Below are 21,103 nucleotides of genomic sequence, written 5' to 3'. Positions count from 1 at the left end.
TATATAGCAACAACTTCTCCTACATGATTATGACCAAGGAAAATCGGCTTTATCTACTCATCAAAGACCTCTACTATATATGTCTTATTTGTGTTCTTCATCATAGCTCTTTTCAAGTAGCTTTCACTAAGAAACTAAGCGTTTTTCAGGGTGATTGGTGAAAAATACTCAGTGATCATCTGTGAGACAGAGACTACTCATTATTTATGTTGGAAAGAAGTCCTAGTTGAAGACAGAAGAGAAAGGATACTTAGTCAACTAATTGGAAGCAGAAAGGTAACAGAATGATTGCATGGGGATGAGGACTCACACACATATGCATAATATACTCCCCTCTATTTACTGCTGCCAAAGCCATAAAACATGGATATATGAGCAGTGTACTCTGCCCAGACCTCGGTCTTTATGTCATACTATCTAGTGACCCACAAGCATGATCAAAATTGAATTGTTCATGCAGTTCTTGAAGTATCCGAACATCACTTGATCATGTGCTTTGTTTAAGAAATGTCATATTTGGAACTATTCAAATCTAACTGTGCAATTCTGCAACAGAAACTGCTCTACATTCAAGAGAGAAGCCCAAGAAAATGAAAAACAATGAATCATTAGATTAATTTTATCTGTTTCTAAATTCAATGGCTTCTAGCTCATTTGTGTAGTGCAATTTGATAGATAGGGACCTGTCATCATTCACTAAGGAAAAGACACAATTATTTACAGGTCATCCATGTGAGGGAAAGCAAGTGGGTGAAGATGACAGTCAAATTTCTTGGCTGAGTGGGCTGCTGTCAGAGCCAATTCCTCCGAGTGTCTGTAAAACACCTTTTAGACAGCACCACAGTTCAGTGGTCAAATGCAGATATTATTATACTTCCACCCATTCAAATTCTATGGTTTCTTATTAAAACAACAAACAAAAACAATGCCCTAGGGAAAGCTATAATTTCGTTCAATTTATAGAACATATTTTTATCTTCATCACTGCATTTCTCTAAACACCTACTGTAATTCACATTCAATAGTTAAATACAGATATATAAACATATCATACATGCTATATGCTCCTATGTAAATATAACAGGCATATATACATATGAGTTCCATGATGACTGTGATGGTATTTGCTAAAAATTTAGAAGTATGTTTAAGATGGGTTATATAACTAGCATATAAACATAAAGCCAAAATAGTGAGTTATTCAAATCCAATTTTGACTTTTAAAACCATCAAGAGAGTCTGTCCTAGTTCTAATAAACAATGTAAATTGTATTGTCTTTTGTAATTTTCTTCAGAAATTAGAAAAGTTCAAGGAGAAAGTCCTTTTTATATGTTTTAACACTTTTATTCTTGTCTAGATTCTAGTAGCCTGTGACTTCCTTAACCACGCAACATACTTCATATCCCTATTACCCAATAACTTACATGCAGCAGAATTTTAAGTTTGCTGAATTAATGCACAATGGCTTTTCATAAACACAAGCAAAACAATAATTCCTTATATTAGAATATAATTCAAGGTAAAAAGGTAAATTATCTGCTATTTGAAATGTTGAGTCAGAAAATGGCCAAACAAAATCCCTTTTTAGTGTCCACTCATGTATTCAGCAAGCAATTATTGAGTCGGTGTCATATCCTGCTGGAATACAAAAGTTTAAAGAGGCACAGATAATGAAAACAGAAGGTATAAAACCATAAAATGTCTAAAGGAAAGAAGAAACAAACAGAATGACTATGAAAAGTAAAAAATAATTAAAAACAGAAAAGAACGAACAAAGTATTATGCATTTTTACAGCTCTTCATTTGCAACCATGTCTAATCTCAGGATAAGGCATCCTGAGATCAGGAATTTGGGACAATTCACAAAAAGGCTATAGCTTCTGTTAGGCATCAGATGCCATCAGAATCCGTTAGAATGGAAAAAGCCTAGGTTACCCTACAGGCAAAACTTTCACTCTGGGAGTCTGGAAAAGCTATGTATGGTCACTCTCCCAACATATAACTATATATCCAAGCCCCTTTCCTTCTACAAATCTTTAAATCTTCATGTGTACTTATTATTTGTTTTGTAAGATGGTTTGAGGTTTACTTTTCCTTTGGCAAAATTGGTCAGAGTGTATCCAGTAGGGAGTGAAGGTAAAGGAATGAAAGAATAATTGTATTTGATGTGAGGAAGGAAGAACAGTGCTGCTCTTGCTATATTGCAGCTCCATCTATGCAATTGATAACTTTGCCCATTTCTTCCTTTGTATCACTATCTCCATACCCAAATCTGAAGTACGACTAGGTTAATACACAGCTAGTAAAAAGCTTGGGCAGATTCCTTAACCTCTCTGACTTTGTTTCCTTTTCTGAAAACTGGCTTAGATATGTTTAGCTTTCAGTATCTCAGTGTCTGGCAGGCCCTTAGTAAACAACGGCAGATAGTGATGATGGTAATGGTCTAGCCATTACATAAATGAGAATTCCATACAAACTAGTATCTTAGCACCTGATTAAATCACAGATAGAGATGTTTCTGTCTCTGTTTCTCAAGTTATGAAATGAGACTATCTATACAGGATTGTCCTAAGAATTAATGAGATAATACATGCAGAATTTCCTTTACTTGCTCTTTTATATAAATGATTATTTGCTAATTGTCCCTAGTTTTCCATTTTCCAGTTCTAATTTGTCTAGACTTAAACTTCTGTGGTTGCTGAATTATGTAAACAACAGTAACCACAAACCACCTGGGCATAGTTCATTAAAGGACTCACACAGAAGATGAAACAACCCATTGTGAATAGGGAACAAAAAGTTTCAGTATTCATGCAATCCTCCAAGTAATAAAGAAAGGAAGAAATACTGAAAATAGCTATTAATCTTAGAAGACCTTTTAAGGACCTTAGAACTTGGAATAGTTTAATCTCAGAAGAAAAGTGCCTAAGAAAGTATGAAAACATTTAGCACTCTGGTTCTAATATAGACCTTTATGTGTTTCCTGTGAATATTTTACTTGACTGAATATACTCACTTGTATTTTTTCATTTTAAATTATGTGAACGTAAACACATTTATAGTAGGAGAGCAATAACACACAGGATATATATTTATAGTCCTTACAGTCACCGGTTCAAAAATCATATACTACCACCAATCTCCAGAAACAAACCTATTAATGTGAGACGTATAATACTGCTGTAACACAAGACTACCATATTTACACAGGGGTGTAGGGTGGCCTTCTCTTCATAGCTGGTGTGAAAACAGGACTCAAAACAACCCCTTCAGGGTTGGACAAAGAAAATATAAATTAGGAAAGAAAAATTCATGTAAAATTCCTTTTGTGAGTGAATATTATTTTCTCCTAGATCGCCAAGTATGTGAATATGAAATTAAGGAAACCTTTATGGCTAGGATTTTAATTATGAATTTACATCCTAAATAATATTTAGTGTTACTCAAAGCACTACAATTAGAAACTTAAATTATTTCTGTCTTTAAAGATAGTTCAGGATATGGGAGCACTTGGCTTCCTAACTTTTTCTTGGTAATGTCCAAATATTATACAAAACAACCTCATCAGTGTTCAACTTTGTGTGGTCTTTCATTCTTAGGAATTAACTAGGCAGCAAATTTTGTTGAGAGTGTTACTAAAGGTTGTATTTTCTGTTGTGATTGCCACCAACGTGTGTGAATAAAAAATGCACATTGCTCTGGCTTTGCAGGTCTATAATGTCCATTCCTGGGGAAACACCTCATAAAAATTCATCCTCAGACTGCCCCAAGGCTACTGTACACATTTCACAATTCACATAATGGCCATTTCAGACAGCCCACTTGAAGATTAGTCTCAAGGGACCAAAGTACTACTACCATCACTTTCTCTCCAAAACCAACATCTCAAATGTTTTAAAATGAAGCAGAGAAAAGCCAAATACATGAATAATTTGCCAATCACAGCCCTTCCCTAAACAGTTAAATGTCTGTCATAAGGGATGTTTAAATGGAAACAACCTAGATGGAAACAGATGGTGCTTTGTCACTTTTCCTCTCTGATTTAAAGGTTCAGTTGGGGAAGAATCTATCGTTTAAGTGTTCTCTTATTCTATAATACAAACAACAAGATAAATGTTCTTTCTTCCATTTCTTTTCTTTTCTGGCACTCCTTTCCCTTCTCATCCCTTCTTCCCTCCCTCTCTCTTCCCTTCCCTTCCTATCCATCTACCAGTCTGACAGGTAAAATCTTACATTCACCAATGTTGATTCTAAGTGCAGTCGATTTATAGCATGAACCAGCAGGTAAATAAGCTGTCTGTGAGTGGGGCGGAATTAAGCATCCTGCCACAGACAGAAAGCCAATACTATACAAATGGGACCACACAGTACTGGCGGCCATCGACATCTGCATGCAACTCCTTAACTACTATTACTCATGAATCTCTCCAGATATAGTTTGTAATCTTTCCTCTCAGTAGCTCTCTCTAGTTTGTTTCTGCATTAAGCATGATAAATGCATTTTAGAAACTGACAGTAAAAGATTAATATGCTCATAACCCTCAAAGAGAACCTTTCACTGATTTCAAATCACTGCCCTCCATTCAACTGCTACTCCCCCAATCCAATTAATACTTACTCACGAAGGCTTCCTCATCCACTGGTAATCCCATTGACATGCAGAAGTATGTATCAGACTATTAAAAAAAAAAAGATAAAAAAATCCAAATTAAACTCTTGCTAGTAATGAAGAAATAATAACTATTAAAAAGTGGCTTCTATGACCGTAAAAAGTACTCCGTGAGGATAGGTTTCCTGCTGAGGGCTGAGTGGCAGGTTAGTGGAAGGGCTAAGTCCAGAACTTAGATACCCTAAAAGTTTGTCTAAGACTCTTTCCTAAACAACTTTAGATTCTATTTGTAAAACCAATCATCATGAGTGATATTTCTAACACTGTCCAAGTTAAAAGGCAAAATTTTAGATGCTTTTATAAAAAGAGTAGAACAATTTAATGCACTTGATTTTAAAATGGTAGAAGTTAGTTTTGACCATCTTTGCCATTTGCAAAATTAAATATTTAATTTCCTGAATCATTTTACAATAATGCCTCAAATATTAGAGAAGTACAATGAATATAAGTTGATCTTAAAATTGATTATTTTTGGTTGCTCTCCCTTATTTTAATTTCATTTTATGTAATACATTGAAGAAACCAACATTAACTCAAGCTATTGTTTCTTTTCTAGTTATTGGTCTCATCTAAATGGTCAGTTTTTCACTATCAAATATATTAATGTCAAGAATTTTTAGTGATAAAAATTACAGTTTAAGGAGAATGAGATTCAATGTATTCCACTTCCTTACTGGAAATCCATACACAATAAACTGTGTGCTATGGTTAATAACATGCCCAATACAAATGTAGGTTGCACTCATTTAATAAGTCATGCTTCCTGGATTATTACTGCACAGAGCTGGAATAATCAGATTTCACTAACATGGATAGAAATCATTTGATATTTCTAAACCTAAGAACTAGCACCAAAAATTGTGAATTTTGTACCTATGTTTCTACTTCTGTGTTAAAAAACAAGGAGGTTCAAGTACACATTAAACAAATATCTTAAAACTTGAAAAATTACTGAAATGTGATTTATTCTTAGTTACTACTTTCATATATGCCATTTTCTTCTCATTTCAGCATTGTTTCATTTCTTAGAAGTCTTTATAATTTAGATTCAACTTTATTTTGCCAATAAGGAAACGTGCTGATTTTGTCTACCCTCTCCTCGCAATACATACACACATGCACACACACAAATTAAGAGACGTGAAGAAACACATTAGCATAGTTCCTAACAGCTCACAGCTGCACCCCTCATGTGACCCCATTACCCTTTAAGGTACCCACCCAAGAAAGTTCAATGCTTCCAGAAGATTTTACTATTTGTTCTAGCCAAAACCTGGTAACAAGCATAAACCGCTGAACTCTCTCTTAGAGCAGTTACTTCAGAAAGCTTGCAACTATAAATCCTTTCTCTGCTCCTTTGAGATGTAAATCTTCTACCACCCAAAAATGTCTTCTTACATTCAGGGAGATAACTACACAGCTCTCAAGTCCAGTAGGCACCTTGTTCTAATCAACACCACTGCCTTCTGTCATAAAGACATAATGAGTTTGCTTCTTCTCCCAAATAACAAACCCAGATGGCCCAGCCACATGGACCAGCTCTCTTTCACATCCTTCAGTGCCTTTCCCTCAGCACACCCCAGCTTCTAAAAGGTCTCCTCCCTTTTGTTTCGGCAAAGTTAGGTTCACTTCACACTGGACCCACTTCCCTACTGCAATAGTTACTACTGAATAAAATCTATTCTTACCACTTTAAGTGGTGTTGGTTTATTTATCTTGGACACCAACAAGTGCAGGAGCTGGGATCTGAACATAGGCACTCTGTGCATTATACTAATATATTCAAGATCATTCCAAGCAATGTGACAAATAATGACTTAAAAGAAAATATAAAAACAAAAGTAAATTTAAAGCACCTAAGCATATACTTACAATGAAAAAGGATCAAAAGGTTATGATGAAATGAAAAGGAAACAGAACTTCTTTTTAATTTGGACTAACAGGTTTTGATTTTACTCCATCTTTGATTTTATTGTAAGTCATTTCATTGTTTATGGAATAGGGAAGTTACAGGCATACATAGATATATCAAATTCAGCAAGTTGGTTCTCAATTTAAAAAAATTAAGTATAATGATGGTTACATATAATACAGAGAATAAAGGAACCTGTTATTTATACTTATAATTCATCAGATCCATACTATAATTATTATTTTTTACCATCAGCCACCCAATTTAAAATGAGAATAATTTGAAAATGTCTTTCATCTAGCAATTTCTGTTTTTTGGCTTATAACTTATCTAATAATGAGAATCCGTTCAGATTTCGACTATTTCTTTCCTAAGTTGTTAAAGCCAGCTGAAGAACGAGACAGGTAGGGGAAAGGGAGGGGAAGAGAGAGGAGAGGAGAGGAGAGGAGAGGAGAGGGGAAGGAGACCCTCTGCAGGAGACAAGTATCATACACAATTAGGAGTTTCCATCATAGTTATTTTCCATGATAACACTATTTGGTAGGTATTACAGACACCATTTTACACATGGCAAAAATGAAGCTAAAGATGGTAAGTAATTTGTTTACAGGTAAAAAGCAATCTAGAAATTGGTGAAATGGAATTTGTACCCAGGTTATTAAAGCACTTCTCTTTCCACTATGGAAAGATAGCTGTTAAAAGGTTATTTTTCAAACCTCTCTAGAAAAGTGTTGTCAGTTCTTAGGCACAATTTCAGTTGTTTACTTGATTAATAGGAGAAATAAGGGAATCAAAGTAACATAAAATTTAACAGGAAGTTTTAGTCCAAGTACCCTAAATTTTCAATAGCACCTGAGAACATTTCATAAAAGCTTGTTGTCAAACTGCAATGAACTAGATTAGAGCCACAGCTATTTAATTTTGTCACTATTTTGTTTCTGCAAAGTTATTTGAAAATATACATATAACTCAGATCAATGTTTCTCTGAAACATATTCTGAAGAGACAAAGACAGCACCTTATTGCCCATTATAATAGTCTTTTCCTACGAACACACTGTCCTAGTAAAGATGCTTCTATAATTCAACCCAAACTACCAGCACAACCCTTCACAATTTTCCATTTATCATCATCATGAATTTCTTTTTCTCTCTGTGGAAAGAACACTGTACCTGAGCTTGGTGCCAGGGGACTGTCTGTAAAATACTACAGATTCAAACTGCTAACATAAGGCTCAGATATACAAAAAGGGAGAAATAATATGAATCTACATAGCCACGGTGCCCAGTGCTATCTGTTTTGGCACATCAGCCGAATCTGAATCAAGAGGGATATGATATTGCTGATGCCTCTTTACTGATGCTACTGGAAACTATCCAAGAAAAGCACATTTTTCTAACAAAATAAGATAGTGTGCTAGAAATAAAAAGGCCTTTATTACTATAACACTCCTATAATATCCTATTACTACCCATTTTTAACCAAGAGTTCTCTCATAGCATTCTTTATTTTGATTTAGTCATTTGCAAGACAGAGATGTAGTGGTTTCTATGGAAAAGGAAGTAATAAAATCAACTGCTTATTTAAATTATTATGAGACAAACAAAATCTCTGTATATTATTACATATGAAAATTGTTTACATAAACCAGTAATTTTTATTTGGGGAAACCAAAGGTACCACCATTCAGATTCTAGTGTTGAATACTATGATTTGATCTTGATTGGATAATAAGCTTTTATTGTACAGAATCCTCCCAGAGTACCTTTCTTAAAGACTATTCAATGTGATGACACAAAGAGGTGTACAAATAAGAACATGATGCAGTTTCATCTGGTTATGGCCCTTTTGCTTATTTCTGTGGCTATTTGTAAATTGGTTGCTCCCTATAAAGAGGCCATAAGTCATAGAAATATTATATTGTGTATAGTATGGTCTCTGGTAACTTTTCTAAGTCATCACTTATTTAATAACCAAAACACCAAACAATAAAAGTAAAAATAACTATGAAAGATGATGGAGAGATTAATTTGCTTAACTATAGTAATAATTTCACTATGAATATGAATATTAAAACAGCACGATGTACACCTTAAATATATGTAATAGGAGTAATCAAAACCCAGAACCAGTGGAACCATCTTGTGGTGGCAATTGTGACTTTGTGCCTCAGAATAGCTGATCAGAAAGTTGGTAATAGTCTCTATACCAACCCCTGATTGTCTACATTTTAAATCTAACCCAGACAAAATGACAGGGAACCCTAAAGTCCTACATTTCCACATATTACTCATTTAGGCTTTGAATAACTTGCGTTTTGGGAAAAACTAATGGAAATCTCAAGACCGTTGGTAGTTCTGCCCATCTAAAAAGGAAAATGTATGGAAAGTGATCAAGCCCCTTTGGCCAGGATTTCGATTATGAGAGAAAGAAAACAATTGGAAAATTATTTTTCAAAGTTTTACTTTAATTGATCCAACTATGTAACAGAATCAAATTGCTGTCTCCCAAAGTGTTTTTAATGCATGCATAGTAGGCTCACACTAACTCAGCGGTATTTGTAGTCTCCACCTCATCCTAGCATAAAAGGAAGCTAGAGCAAAGGAAAATTATACCAAAGCATAAAAGATTTTCTGGAGCAAAAAACTCAAGTTTAAATAATCCATCTCTCTGAAGCCAGAATTAATAACATAAAACACTTAATAACATAAAATTCCTTAAACTATCACTATTATATGTAGTCTATCCTTGTTTTCCTTTCCCTGTTATCTTTTTCTTACCATTTAATTTTTTAAAGATGTTATTATATTTCTTAGGCTGTGGAAGAAATAGTCATAGTGAAGATTTTATGTTAAAATGTTCCCAAATGATTCTCCAAAATGCTTCACTTTTGTCCTTACCACTATACTAATTCCATCCCCTATCAACATTTTTCCCAACCTAGAATGTAATCTTGTAACAGTGTATGTCTAGCATTTTAGGCATTTAGAATAATATCTGACACATACTGGGAGCTCTATAAATGGCTGCTGAATTTTGCACATATCTACTTCTTTTGGTGGCAATAAACTCACAGTTTAAGAAAGGCTGTATATTATAGATGCTGCCTAATTAGGGTTTTACACAGCATCACTTTTTCATATGAATTTTATCCTTCAGTTGATTCATCCCAGAATCCCATTTGCATTTTTAAATTATAATCACACTGTGGCTGATGATGAGAAGATTCTCAACGCCAAGTAGTTCAAATGGAAGTGACTCTCTTGGCAAGCGCTCTTCTATGGGAATTACAAATCTGTATGAGCAAACGATGAAGGAAAAATATTTTGGTGAGGGAACAGCTGTCTTAGAGCTTTCAATACTTTCACTTACAAGTAAACAAAAAGGAACATACTAATAATCTACTATCATTAACTGCCTATCATACAACAGGGTGGCGATAGCGGTGGAAAACTCCTTGGCTTCCCTGTGATGGGGACTGGGGAGTTACAAGAAGGAAACTGTGCTATTCTGAACAGGGATTGCAGACCATCTCCACTACTCACCTTTCCCAACCTTAAGCTAGTGGTTCATGCTTTTCATCAGGTTCCCCTGAATATGGAATCAGTCAATCTTCTGAACCTGGTGCCAACATTTATTCACAATGATATTCCTGTCCTTTAACACAAATGATTAGAAACTAACTGTACGTACGAAATCTGTTTGTGGACACTTCAGAACAGGAAAGGCTCCTCAATCACTACCCCAAACACCATATTTCTATGCTAAGTGGCTTATATTTGATACTGAGACAATATAGCTTTATAGGAGAGAAGCTCTAGACTTGAATGGGTCTGTCCAATATTTTACTGCCAAAGTTGCATTCTATTCTCTTGAAATTTATAATGAACAATCAGAAAACAAAGTGGTCTTCTTAATTTCCATGTTTCTCCCGCTCCTGGGCCTATTCTAATTCTAATATATCTTGCCATAGTCATCTCATTAACACTTGCCTACCTTTAAATCTTTCAGTGGCTGCACAGAAAGTCATTCTTCTACCCATCCATTCATTCACTTAGCAAACATATATGATGAGCGATTCCCAGGAACCGGACACTGTACTACATTTGTAAAACTGTGAGCAAAAGTATACATGGTCTCTGCCCTCATAGAACTTACAGTCTACTAGTTTAGCAAAGAAATAGTCACACATAAATGCTAATTTTTTTACTGTTTTAAGTGCTACAAAGAAGAAATACAGGTTGCTACAAAAGCTAATAATTCAGAGGAAATAATTTAGGTCAAGGGGGTTGGCAATGTTTCAGCATAAGAAATAGTATTTTCAAAGGCCGTGTAATTGGACAGAACTTGGTGTGACAGGAAAAACAAAAGCCAGTACACATAGACAGAGGACTGTGTTTTAAATTGGACTAGGCATGTAGATGTGGCACACAATGCAGGGCCTATAGTTCATTTAAGAATTTTGGTTGTTTCGTTTTTCATGACAGCCACAGAAAGCCACAGACATTTTCATTTTTTAAGGAAAATGACATGGAAATTAACCAGATAAGGCTAGTGAAGATGCCATGTAGTTATTCAGAAAAATAGTAGCTTAAAACTAGGCGATGACAGTAGAGGAGAAAACAGAACAGATTCTGGAGACATTTTAAAAGTAAAATAGACATGACTGGGGAGTAGATTTCAAAGGAAGGTAAGGAGGCAGTGTTGAGAATAATTCCTGGATTTCTGGCTTGCATAACTGAATGTATTGGTGGTATCATTCACTGAGACATAAAACACAGATGACCAGGTTTGAAGAAGATAATGTATTTGGCACTGAACATGTTGTATTTGAGCAGCTTTTGAAAAATCCACATGTAAATGTCAAAGGGGCAGTTGGGTCAAGATCTGGAGTTCAGAGGTGAGGCTTGGCCTAAAGATATAAATTTAGGAAACACAAAAATTGGACAGTAATTGGGCAATGTGTGTAGAGGAGGCTGCTTAGTGAGAGTAGAGAGAAAAAGGGAAAGAGAAATGACAGAGCTGTGAACTGGCTGGCCAAGTAACAGTGACCAAGGAGTTCAGAGAAAAACCAGGTGAGCCACATGCCTTGGAAGCCAAAGGAAGAGAATGTTTTAAGGAGAGGGTAGTTGACAATGTGGCTAATCAAAATCCATAAGTAAGCTGTGTTCTCATAGGCATGTCTATAATACAATATTAATATCTAGACATCTACCTTTGTGTTAATATCCCTAACTTATTAATATTTTAAAGAACCCAGTTTTTCTCTGTGACTCCCCCTAGAAGGACTGAGACCCTGTGGGTACTCTTCTCGTGGTTCAAGCTTTTCCCAAGACTATGTAAAGCTCTAGCCACACTCGCTGTCCATGGTATTTACCCCCGGGATCTCTAGTGATGTCATCTACACTGACCCCATTCGAGAAATGCCTGCAGCAATGGTACATAGCAGTCACCACAAAGTTTTCCCACCAGTTACTTTGGTGTTGATCACAGGGACTAAGGCAGATTGAGAAACAGGAAAGACAAAACATCAAGGGAAAAACAAACAATAAAAACAGCAAAAAAAACTGAAGAGCTTGAGAAAGCTAAAGAAAAAGGGATGAGTCAATAGGTTAATTTAAAAATCTCAAATATGCAAAATAAAATAAGGTATGGAAAATTATTTAAAGCAATATTGGTATTATATAGACTCCAGCAGAGAATACGCCACCAAGTAGAGAATTTCAGTGGCTGCTTGGTGACTTCCAACCCAGGAAACCATTCCTGTTCCATAGTCTAGTAATACCAACACAAACCTAGAAACCTGAACACCTAATTTACTCTTTTGGCACACAGTAATTTTAACTTCTTATGATGCACTGGGGACTAGTGAAGTGATATACTACAAAAGTGGATACTTTTCACATGAAGGAGTAAGAAAAAAATAAGAATTACAATGTTAAAGTAGATGACTTTAAGTAACAACCCAACAGACTTCAGCATATTTATCAATGTTACAGTTCTGTGCAAGGTTTTGGGTTTTCAGGATTTACAGATTTGTAATACTAGTATTTTGAATGTACTCACATTCCTCTCCCACATAAATCATATTTGGTTCCCCAGCAAGCATTCTGTTATGGCTCCAAGGAGGTGGGCAGGGCTAAAGCTAAGCTGGGAAAGGAAGAAAGCATGACATAGGGGAGTACCTTTCTAAATAAAAGGAAGAAGTAAAAGAAATTCCTCTGGCCAAATGGAGGTTAATTTCGTAATCACAGTTATTGAAATTGACACCAATTAAGGAAACAGAGGCAACGAATCCCATTCATTTAAGACGTCTTCTACTGCTCAAGGCCATTCATGTAAGACCACCAAATACTGCACTGACAAATGAAACAGGGAAGAGGAGGTATAGCTTACTAAAAAGTTGAGATGACTGTCTTGAACCAGAAGAAAGTGAGATACCTTTAACTGATACTTTGAAGGTTTTCTTCCCTTGATACCCAGAGGTCACGGGTGTAATAAGCTAAATTAGATCAATTTTTTAAAGTAAAATATTTTTTTTTGCCTACTTGAAGAATAGTCTATAAACTGTGAGACTCTGCTACATATACAAGCAAAGGACAATTTGAAAATTAATTTATTCATGTATTATTTGCACTTTTACTATTTGTTACGCATTGATGACTGGTATCAGCACAGTGTAACATTGCCTGAAAGGGTTCCTGTTGAAGACAGGATGTAAAATATGCAAATAAACTTGTAAAGCTCAAATAAATGTATGTACTCGTGGCAACTATTAGCAGAATTTTCAACTTGAAAGATGCTTAAAGTTTTATTTCACTGCTGGTGACACTTAAAATTGGTACAATAAAAAAGCAAAAGGGCAATGCACTCTTGGGGCTATGAAAGTGTTTATCAGAAATAGCTCTTTTCTTTTTTGGAATGATCGTGCATACAGTCATCAGGACATATTACAAAGATCACACTAAACTAAATACATGATATCTCAGTCACACGTAAGAGATCTAAGAAAATATTTATCATCACTAAGAATGCATTTGGCTGCAAACTGCAGAAGACCAATTCAAAATGACTTAAACCTATAGAGATGTAGTCTCTCACATAATGAGAAGTCCAGAAGTAGAACAAATGCAAAAATGATTATTTCATCCAGCAACTAAACAACGTCATCAAGTAATCAGGTTCTTTCCATCTTTCAGCTTTGTCATATTCAGCATGTTGCCTTTATTTCATGGATTCGCCTCCCTTCCTGATCACAAGATAGTTGCAGTAGCTTGACTATGACATTGTCACAATGCCCAATGCAATTTCCAAAGGCTAGGGGAGGGAAAGTCTCTTCCTTAAGGTCATTTTCAAGAATGACACTTTCCCAGAAGCACTTCAGCTCCAAAAGACTTCACCTCACATCCAAATGGCCAGAATTATACCACATGCCCAACTCTAAGGCAATCATTAGCAAGAGAAAAGGAATGACCAGAATTGACTTAGTCTAATCAGGAAAGGGAAGGCCAGTAATGGGACAAAAGGGGATTTCTCTTAGGTAAGAAAGAACAGGAGAAGTCTGCAAAATAGGCAAACAATAGGTCCTGATAGCATTCTAAGTTTATTCATCAGTAGATAATTTTCAGGTAACCAGGCCCATTTCAATGTATTGACCTCTTCAGAATTTTTGAAATCCTTGTCTTTTCATCTACCATTAATTAAATATACTCATCTAGGCAGGTTCGAATGAGTCTCGTAACTAGCGACTAAGATATAAGAAGACAGAATGATAAAATGCCAATTCCCAGTTTAGCAAGTCTGATAATGTTGATGGAAATAAGAGATGGAAAGCCAATTCAATTCTAAGTTAATAAGAAGAAATTGTGCCTTCTGAAAAATTATACTTTTTTTCCTTTCAAAGGAGAGGTGAAACAGACATGGGGTACTTATGTTTAGTGATGGAGTCATATATTTAACCATAATGGTCAAAGGCAAAGTTATTCTGCTTCTCCCTACCTCCCTCATAATGATTCTGTGACCTATTCATTTCCCTTAAACTTCTAACTCATAAAAGAAACATTCAACAGATTTGCATCCTTAGCCTTGAACTTTTAAGAGGAACTATAAAATCAAATATAAAAACATTCTTTGGCCTGTCTTGGATTTTCCTTTTTATGTCATAAACATTTCTATTTCAGTATTAGGCAATTACAACAAAGCTCCTTTTTTGCTAGTCATGCTATTGTATTGTGTTTTAAGGGGTGAAGCCTTGATTTATTCTTGCTTGTATTCCCAAAGACCACCTGACATAGGAACTGGGTATGCAGTGAATGTTAGTTGAATGAGTTTGTTGAATTTTGTTATGTTTCATGAACAAAAACATTTTATAAAGGACTTGATCCTACAAAAATAGCTTTAGAGCACTGAGTCATTTTTTCCTTTCAGCATTTTATTTATACTTTTTAAGTCTATCAAACTAAATTTATCCCACTGTAATTTTGCAATGTCCATTCAAAGATAATATTAATAATTCAAGAAAAGGAAGGACTCTACAAAGGTTGTCTTCTAAACTCCAAGTGGATACTTGTCAGACAGTTAATGGCGTTATTAGTATATGAACCAAATAGCTGTAGAAATTGCAAATGCCCATTTTCCAGATATGTTTTTACTTGTCATAAGTTAATTGTACGTTAGAAACATAAATACTACATTTTAGTACATTGTATTCTTCCCTAAACTTCCTCGGAAAATTCCTAATATTCAACAACAAAATTACAATGCTTTAAAATCAGCTTTATTTTCTTATGTTTTCTCAGGCTTACACATACACATGCACAAATCCACACATCATGGTAAGTACAATTAAATTAAACAATTCTAAATTATCATCAATATATAATTAAGTTTCTATAGTCCATTGACAGTTAGTAGGTGTTATAAGAAAAGTTTTATATCTAGCAATTATAGAACAAAAATGATGTAAGCAATATAAAGTGTATTTAAAGGTGATCAAATAGCTTATGAGGGAAAGTTTCCTTGTGTAGATGTACTTCCACTGACCAATTCAGAAGGAATGAAAGAATTAGAACACTTATCATATGCAACTTCTAATTAACCAAGGCAATGATGATCATTCATGGCAACTAAAAGCAATAGATAAAAAGCTGACAAGACTTTATAATGGATTATCAACCTTACATTTCCTCATTAATGGGTAGTATTAACATTACAAGAATTAGACAGACAATCAGATTACCTTCTGCTGGTAATACATACCACCATCTATGAAATATTCTTGCACCAAACTCTAATCTAAATCTGATCTAGCCTCTAGATGCACCAGTACAAAAAAGAAAAAAGAACACAGGAACATGTTAAATGATACTCTAGTGATGCAATCAGCAAAACCTAAAATGTATGATACTCTATAGAACAAATACCCTGATTTCTTCACAAATACATCACAAGGAAAAGGAGAGAAAAGGGTCTTTAAGATCTTTTTATGTTATGTATGTATTGTTCCAGGGGCATACACATAGACATAAAAATACTCTTTTCTCTCAGAAACTTTAGAATCTAATGGATGTGACAAAGTCTGCCATTAGGAAATGGTAAAGTGTTAAGCCTTGTTTTAAGGACTAAAAAACTAGTAGGAATTCTGAGAAGGGGGAGACCAGAGTGCTGGCTTGGTCCTAGACGGGCCCAATAAGGGGGCCAAGGAGGAGGGCCACCTAGCCAGACCTTTTCCCCTAACAAGATCATGCAGAGTCAGAGGCACAAGATAGGAATGAAAAAAGATGATATTCATTCCATAACTTCCCACTTGTGTTCAGACCTTACCACTTGTAAAGCATAAAGAATTAATATATTTTGCAAATCTTGTAATTATCTTGTGAATGGGACTATGTATCACACTGCATCACTTCTATAATGAAAGCATTAATTTGCTATAGTTAATACTTAAATGATATCAGTCAATGTTCCATTAAGAAAAGAGAAGACACAAATAAAGGGGGCAGTTCAGAAGAATGTTAACCAAGGAACCAAGGACAAATATGGCTAGGTTAAGGGAGGCATGCAGGAATGTTAAAACACCCCAGGGATTTATAAAGCAGCAAACTGTTACCACCCAAAAACCTAAGAGCCAAGAAGAGGAAGAGTTACCAAAACTAGAAACTCATAACCATGAGAGATGATAGGAGCTATGGTATCGTTAGAGAAACCCAGTTACTGCCAAACTGCTGCCCAGCAGAAAAGGAACCAAGGAAATAAATACCCTGACCTGCTTCTCCTCCTTCTGCCCAGTCTTCTGCCAGTTCCTCCCACAGACTAAAGCCACTGAAAGCCAGAGAGCAAGGGAGCCCATTAATGTAGTACATAAAGGTCAGCCTCCTGGAGCGTGGAGCAGGCTGAAGAAGGGTGGGAAGGACATCTGGAGAGGCCAGTGGCAAATATCCAGCACATAAAATACATCCCTGTTTTTATACTTCTCTTTGGCAGTTCTAGTATTTTAAAAATTATAAAGTGGAAACCTCAAAAACAAAAGGAGTACTGAAATTTATTAAAAACTTTTATTCTAAAACATGTTCCTGAAGTCCTAAATCTGTCTCCCCTTTACATTTAATGTCTGCATTCCATTCCATAGATAGGATTATATTTCAAATGGTGCCAAGTGTTCATGTGATTTTAGCATATTCAATAAAATGTTAATATTTGTAAAAAAGGTATTTTAAATAAAAGCATTATTTTAAAGAAAAAAAAACGAAACAAAAGGAGGTAACCAAGACTTCTCTCAGCATTAGAGAGGCTCAGAAAAGAGACATTAAGTTTTCACACAGGAAGGGAGGAATTCAGATAAACAAAGTTAAGAGGAAGACACCTGGGGGACCTGAAAATACAGCCTGAACCAAACACTGAGATGGGAGTAAGTGTGGTAGAGGCAGGGACAGTCTGGTAACTGGACTATTAGGTACAGAGGTGACATTTTAGGGAGTTTTGATAAAGGAAATTGAATAGACTGAATAAAACCAGATAATAAAAGGCCTTGGGAGATAAGGAGAATTGAGATTTGATTTGAGAATTTTGTCTAATTTAGAGAATATTAGTTTGATTTAAATTAGAATTTAGATCTGTTTAAACATGATGTCAGTCATGCTGAATGAGTGGGGTATGGGGCATGGAATTACAGGTGCAGTCCTTTAGGAGACACAGTGATGGAACTGAGAATGGGCAAGGAGGATACAATGGGCAGGGGAAGCAATGGAGCTGGAACAGACCAGGAAGTGTTGCTATCTGGATTGTCTATAATTGGAGAGTAGCAGTGGAAATTCGTCCATTCATCCACCCATATGCCCCGTATGTCTGTTTATCACTCAAATACATATTGAGTTGGCTACTGCCACACATTGGAATAGACTGATGAGATACAATGATGAGCAAAACCTGCTGTGCTTCCTGCCCTCCATAGTCTGCAGTCTGGTGAAGAAATAGAGGCATGAATTGAATAATGATGTTAACAAATATGAAACTGCATTTGTGAAGGTTACCCTGAAAAAGAGGCATGGGGTGCTAGGAGAGCTACCATAGCACTCTAAAAGGTAGAGGATGGGGGAACAGGAGGAATAGGGGGAATGGGAGGTGGTCAGGAAAAGCTTCTTTGAGAAAGTGATGCCCAGGCTGAGATCTGAAAGATGGGAAGGTATTTACCAGGTTAAACAGTGAGGGAAGAGTAAACTTAGCAAGAAAACAACATGGGCACAGACTTGAGAGGAAATGTAGTAAGTACAAGGAAGTCAAAGAAACCAGTGCAGCTGGAACAGACAGGAAAAAGGAAAAATTTGAAAGACATTTTGAGAGAAAAAATTAAAGTAATTGTAGACACCTAGAATTCAGAACATTAAAGAGGTAAATAGTCAAATGTAGTTCCAACCATGTCAACCAAGAAGATGAAATATTTACTGCACTATAAATTTCTTTGAAGTCTAACTGCCTAAACAAACTTTACTTGCTAATGTGCTCTGTGCTTTGACTGAAGAATACAACTGTCTTCATCCATTTTGTGTTGCTATAACAGAATACCTGAGGCTGAGTAGTTTACAAAGAAAAGAGGTTGGCTCATGATTCTGGTAGCTGGAAAGATCAAGATTGGGTAGCTGCATCTGGTAAGGGCCTTAGGCTGCTTTAACTCATGAATAAAAGCAGAATGGAGAAAAGGCTTGAGCAAAAATCACATGGTAACAGAGGAGGCAAGAGAGAGAAACGAAGGGAGGCACAATTTTTTAACAAACTATTCTCCTGAAAACTAATCCATTCTCACTCACTCTCATGTGAGGGCATTAATCTATTCATAAGAGATCTGCCTCCGTGGCCCAAACATCTCCAACTAGACCCCATCTCCCGACAGTGCCACATTGGGAATCAACTTTTAACATGAGTTCTGGTGGGGACAAACCATATCCAAGCCATAGCAATAACCATTAAATATCAATCCCTAACAAATATTTGTTAATGTCTACTAAGTACCAGGCACTCTGCAAGGCACTGGGAATATAGCACTAACTAGATAGACAATCTTTATGATACCACATGGGTCATCATCCAACTTACTTTCCTACCTGTACTGAAGAACAGAAGAAACAACTAGGTGTAGATCAAGGGAGATTGGTTAACCAACAGATACTCACGGAGTACCTTCTATGTGCAAGGCATAATACAGAACACTGTGAAAACAATATCTTTCCCACAGGACAGACAGAAACTGGCTTCTTGTAAATACAGACTGTGATGTTTGCTAAGTTTGCATATACACTGACCAAAAATATGCACAAAGATGAGTAAGATACAGTCATTGGTTTCAGAGACCTTTTAGTGCGAGATGTTTAGAACATAAAAAGTAATCACTATAATTAGTGACAATACAATGAATGGTTCTATAAGAGTGATACAACTTAGGGTGCTCAGATCAGATCAGTGTGAGAGAGTCAGGTAGGTTCACAGAGAAAGAATACATATTCTGTAACATTATAGTGACTGATATTTAAATACTGAAAAAGGAATGTAAAGAAAAACAGCAACATAAAAGCCTAAGAAGAAAAATGGTCTGGCAGACTGATATTTAAAAAAAGAAGGGATGGAAAATCATTTCAGTCTTGTTAACATTTCAATACTCTGCAAAATTACTATAAAATATTATATATGCCTGAATTAACTCTATTAATACTCATATGTACATTATAATATCTTTGGGATTTGCTAGAAGGTTTGAACTTATCTTGTGGAAAAAGCTCATTCTCAATAATTTCTGGAACTGACTTCCACAATGAAGAGATAAGATCATTCTTAATGTTCTCCTTCATAATAAACGTAAACAGGACAGCAAATCACAGGTTGGCTAAATCTCTATTCTCTATAAATTCTTAAATCATGATAAATATCTTCTGGAGGACTTATTTTGCAAATGGAAGGTAACTACCTCAGATTTATACATTTGTAAACTTCTTGACAGTTGATATTTTTGAATCGTGGGGAGTGCATGTTCAACAAAGAGGCAAGTGAGAAAATAAACGATACAAGGTGTTCCAAAGAACCTGCAGTCTTCAAACAACAGTAGACCTGAAAACATTAAAACAGTGCTAGATTTGGCTTTTGTTTGCTTCACTGGTGAGTGCTGTGGGTGGTAACTGTATGAAACACCTTATTCATTTCAACTGACTCCTGCCATAATTGACTGAAGGACTAGAAGTTCCCTTACACTCAGAAGCCATGAGCTTCTAGACCCCAGCTTACTGTGCCAATTAAATAAAGGACAGATAGAAGATACAACAGTATTCACCTCTGGCAGAGTCAAAGAATTCACATTGAGTAGAACAAATTTTTTACTCTTGACTATAAACTATTTAGGGCAGGAACTTAATTTCCTCACCCCTGAGCACAACTTTCTCCATTTTGTATTATGGAGTGGTTATGACAAGCAGAGAAACAATATAGAGACTATTTGTTAACTTCTAAACTTGTCTGACCCCACTAGGGTCACCTCTTCAATACTCGCATTTACTCAGGCTATCAATCTATCTTATTGCTTACATCTACTGTGTCTGCCTTCATAGTCTGAGTCAAACAGATGAAACCACAACTATAATCTGTGAATACTGCCTTAGTATTTATGAAAAATACATAAAGATAAAACATTCTAAACATGTCCAAAATGAGGAGGCTAAATATTATAACTGATAACATCAACTATAGAAATAGTAAGCTAAACAGAATTTTCATTTTCATAGCAAACTGATCATTCAGAGATTTTATTTAGCACAGTTTACCACATGAAATAATTGTTATTCCCATAAAAAATGAAGGCTAAAATGTTCTAGTGATATTTTTTTTCTGCTTGAATCTATTTTGATGTCAGTTTTTGTTAGGAGTTTGTTGTTTTGTTTTGGATTTTATCGCCAAATTACAATACTTAAAAATAATCAAGTAAAGTTTTTTCAGTTTATCTATCTATCTATCTATCTATCTATCTATCTATCTATCTATCTAT

General features: G+C 35.5%; 1 protein-coding gene across 17 annotated transcripts in view; it reads right to left on the bottom strand.

Annotated features, from left to right (window-relative positions):
* The window catches only part of PAM (peptidylglycine alpha-amidating monooxygenase), a 304,923-nt gene that overhangs the window by 140,813 nt on the left and 143,007 nt on the right, over positions 1 to 21,103 (bottom strand). For all 17 annotated transcript variants that reach the window (XM_023212219.2, XM_023212220.2, XM_026454292.1 and 14 more), the window contains one exon: positions 4,620 to 4,677. In XM_023212219.2, the coding sequence (XP_023067987.2) occupies positions 4,620 to 4,677 (58 nt within the window). The remainder of the gene's footprint in view (positions 1 to 4,619; positions 4,678 to 21,103) is intronic.

The sequence above is a fragment of the Piliocolobus tephrosceles genome, chromosome 4 (genome assembly GCF_002776525.5).
Source record: "Piliocolobus tephrosceles isolate RC106 chromosome 4, ASM277652v3, whole genome shotgun sequence".
In the NCBI taxonomy this organism is placed as follows: Eukaryota; Metazoa; Chordata; class Mammalia; order Primates; family Cercopithecidae; genus Piliocolobus; species Piliocolobus tephrosceles.
The sequence above is the reverse complement of the archived record's forward strand: the minus strand, read 5'-3'. Positions and strand labels throughout refer to the sequence as shown.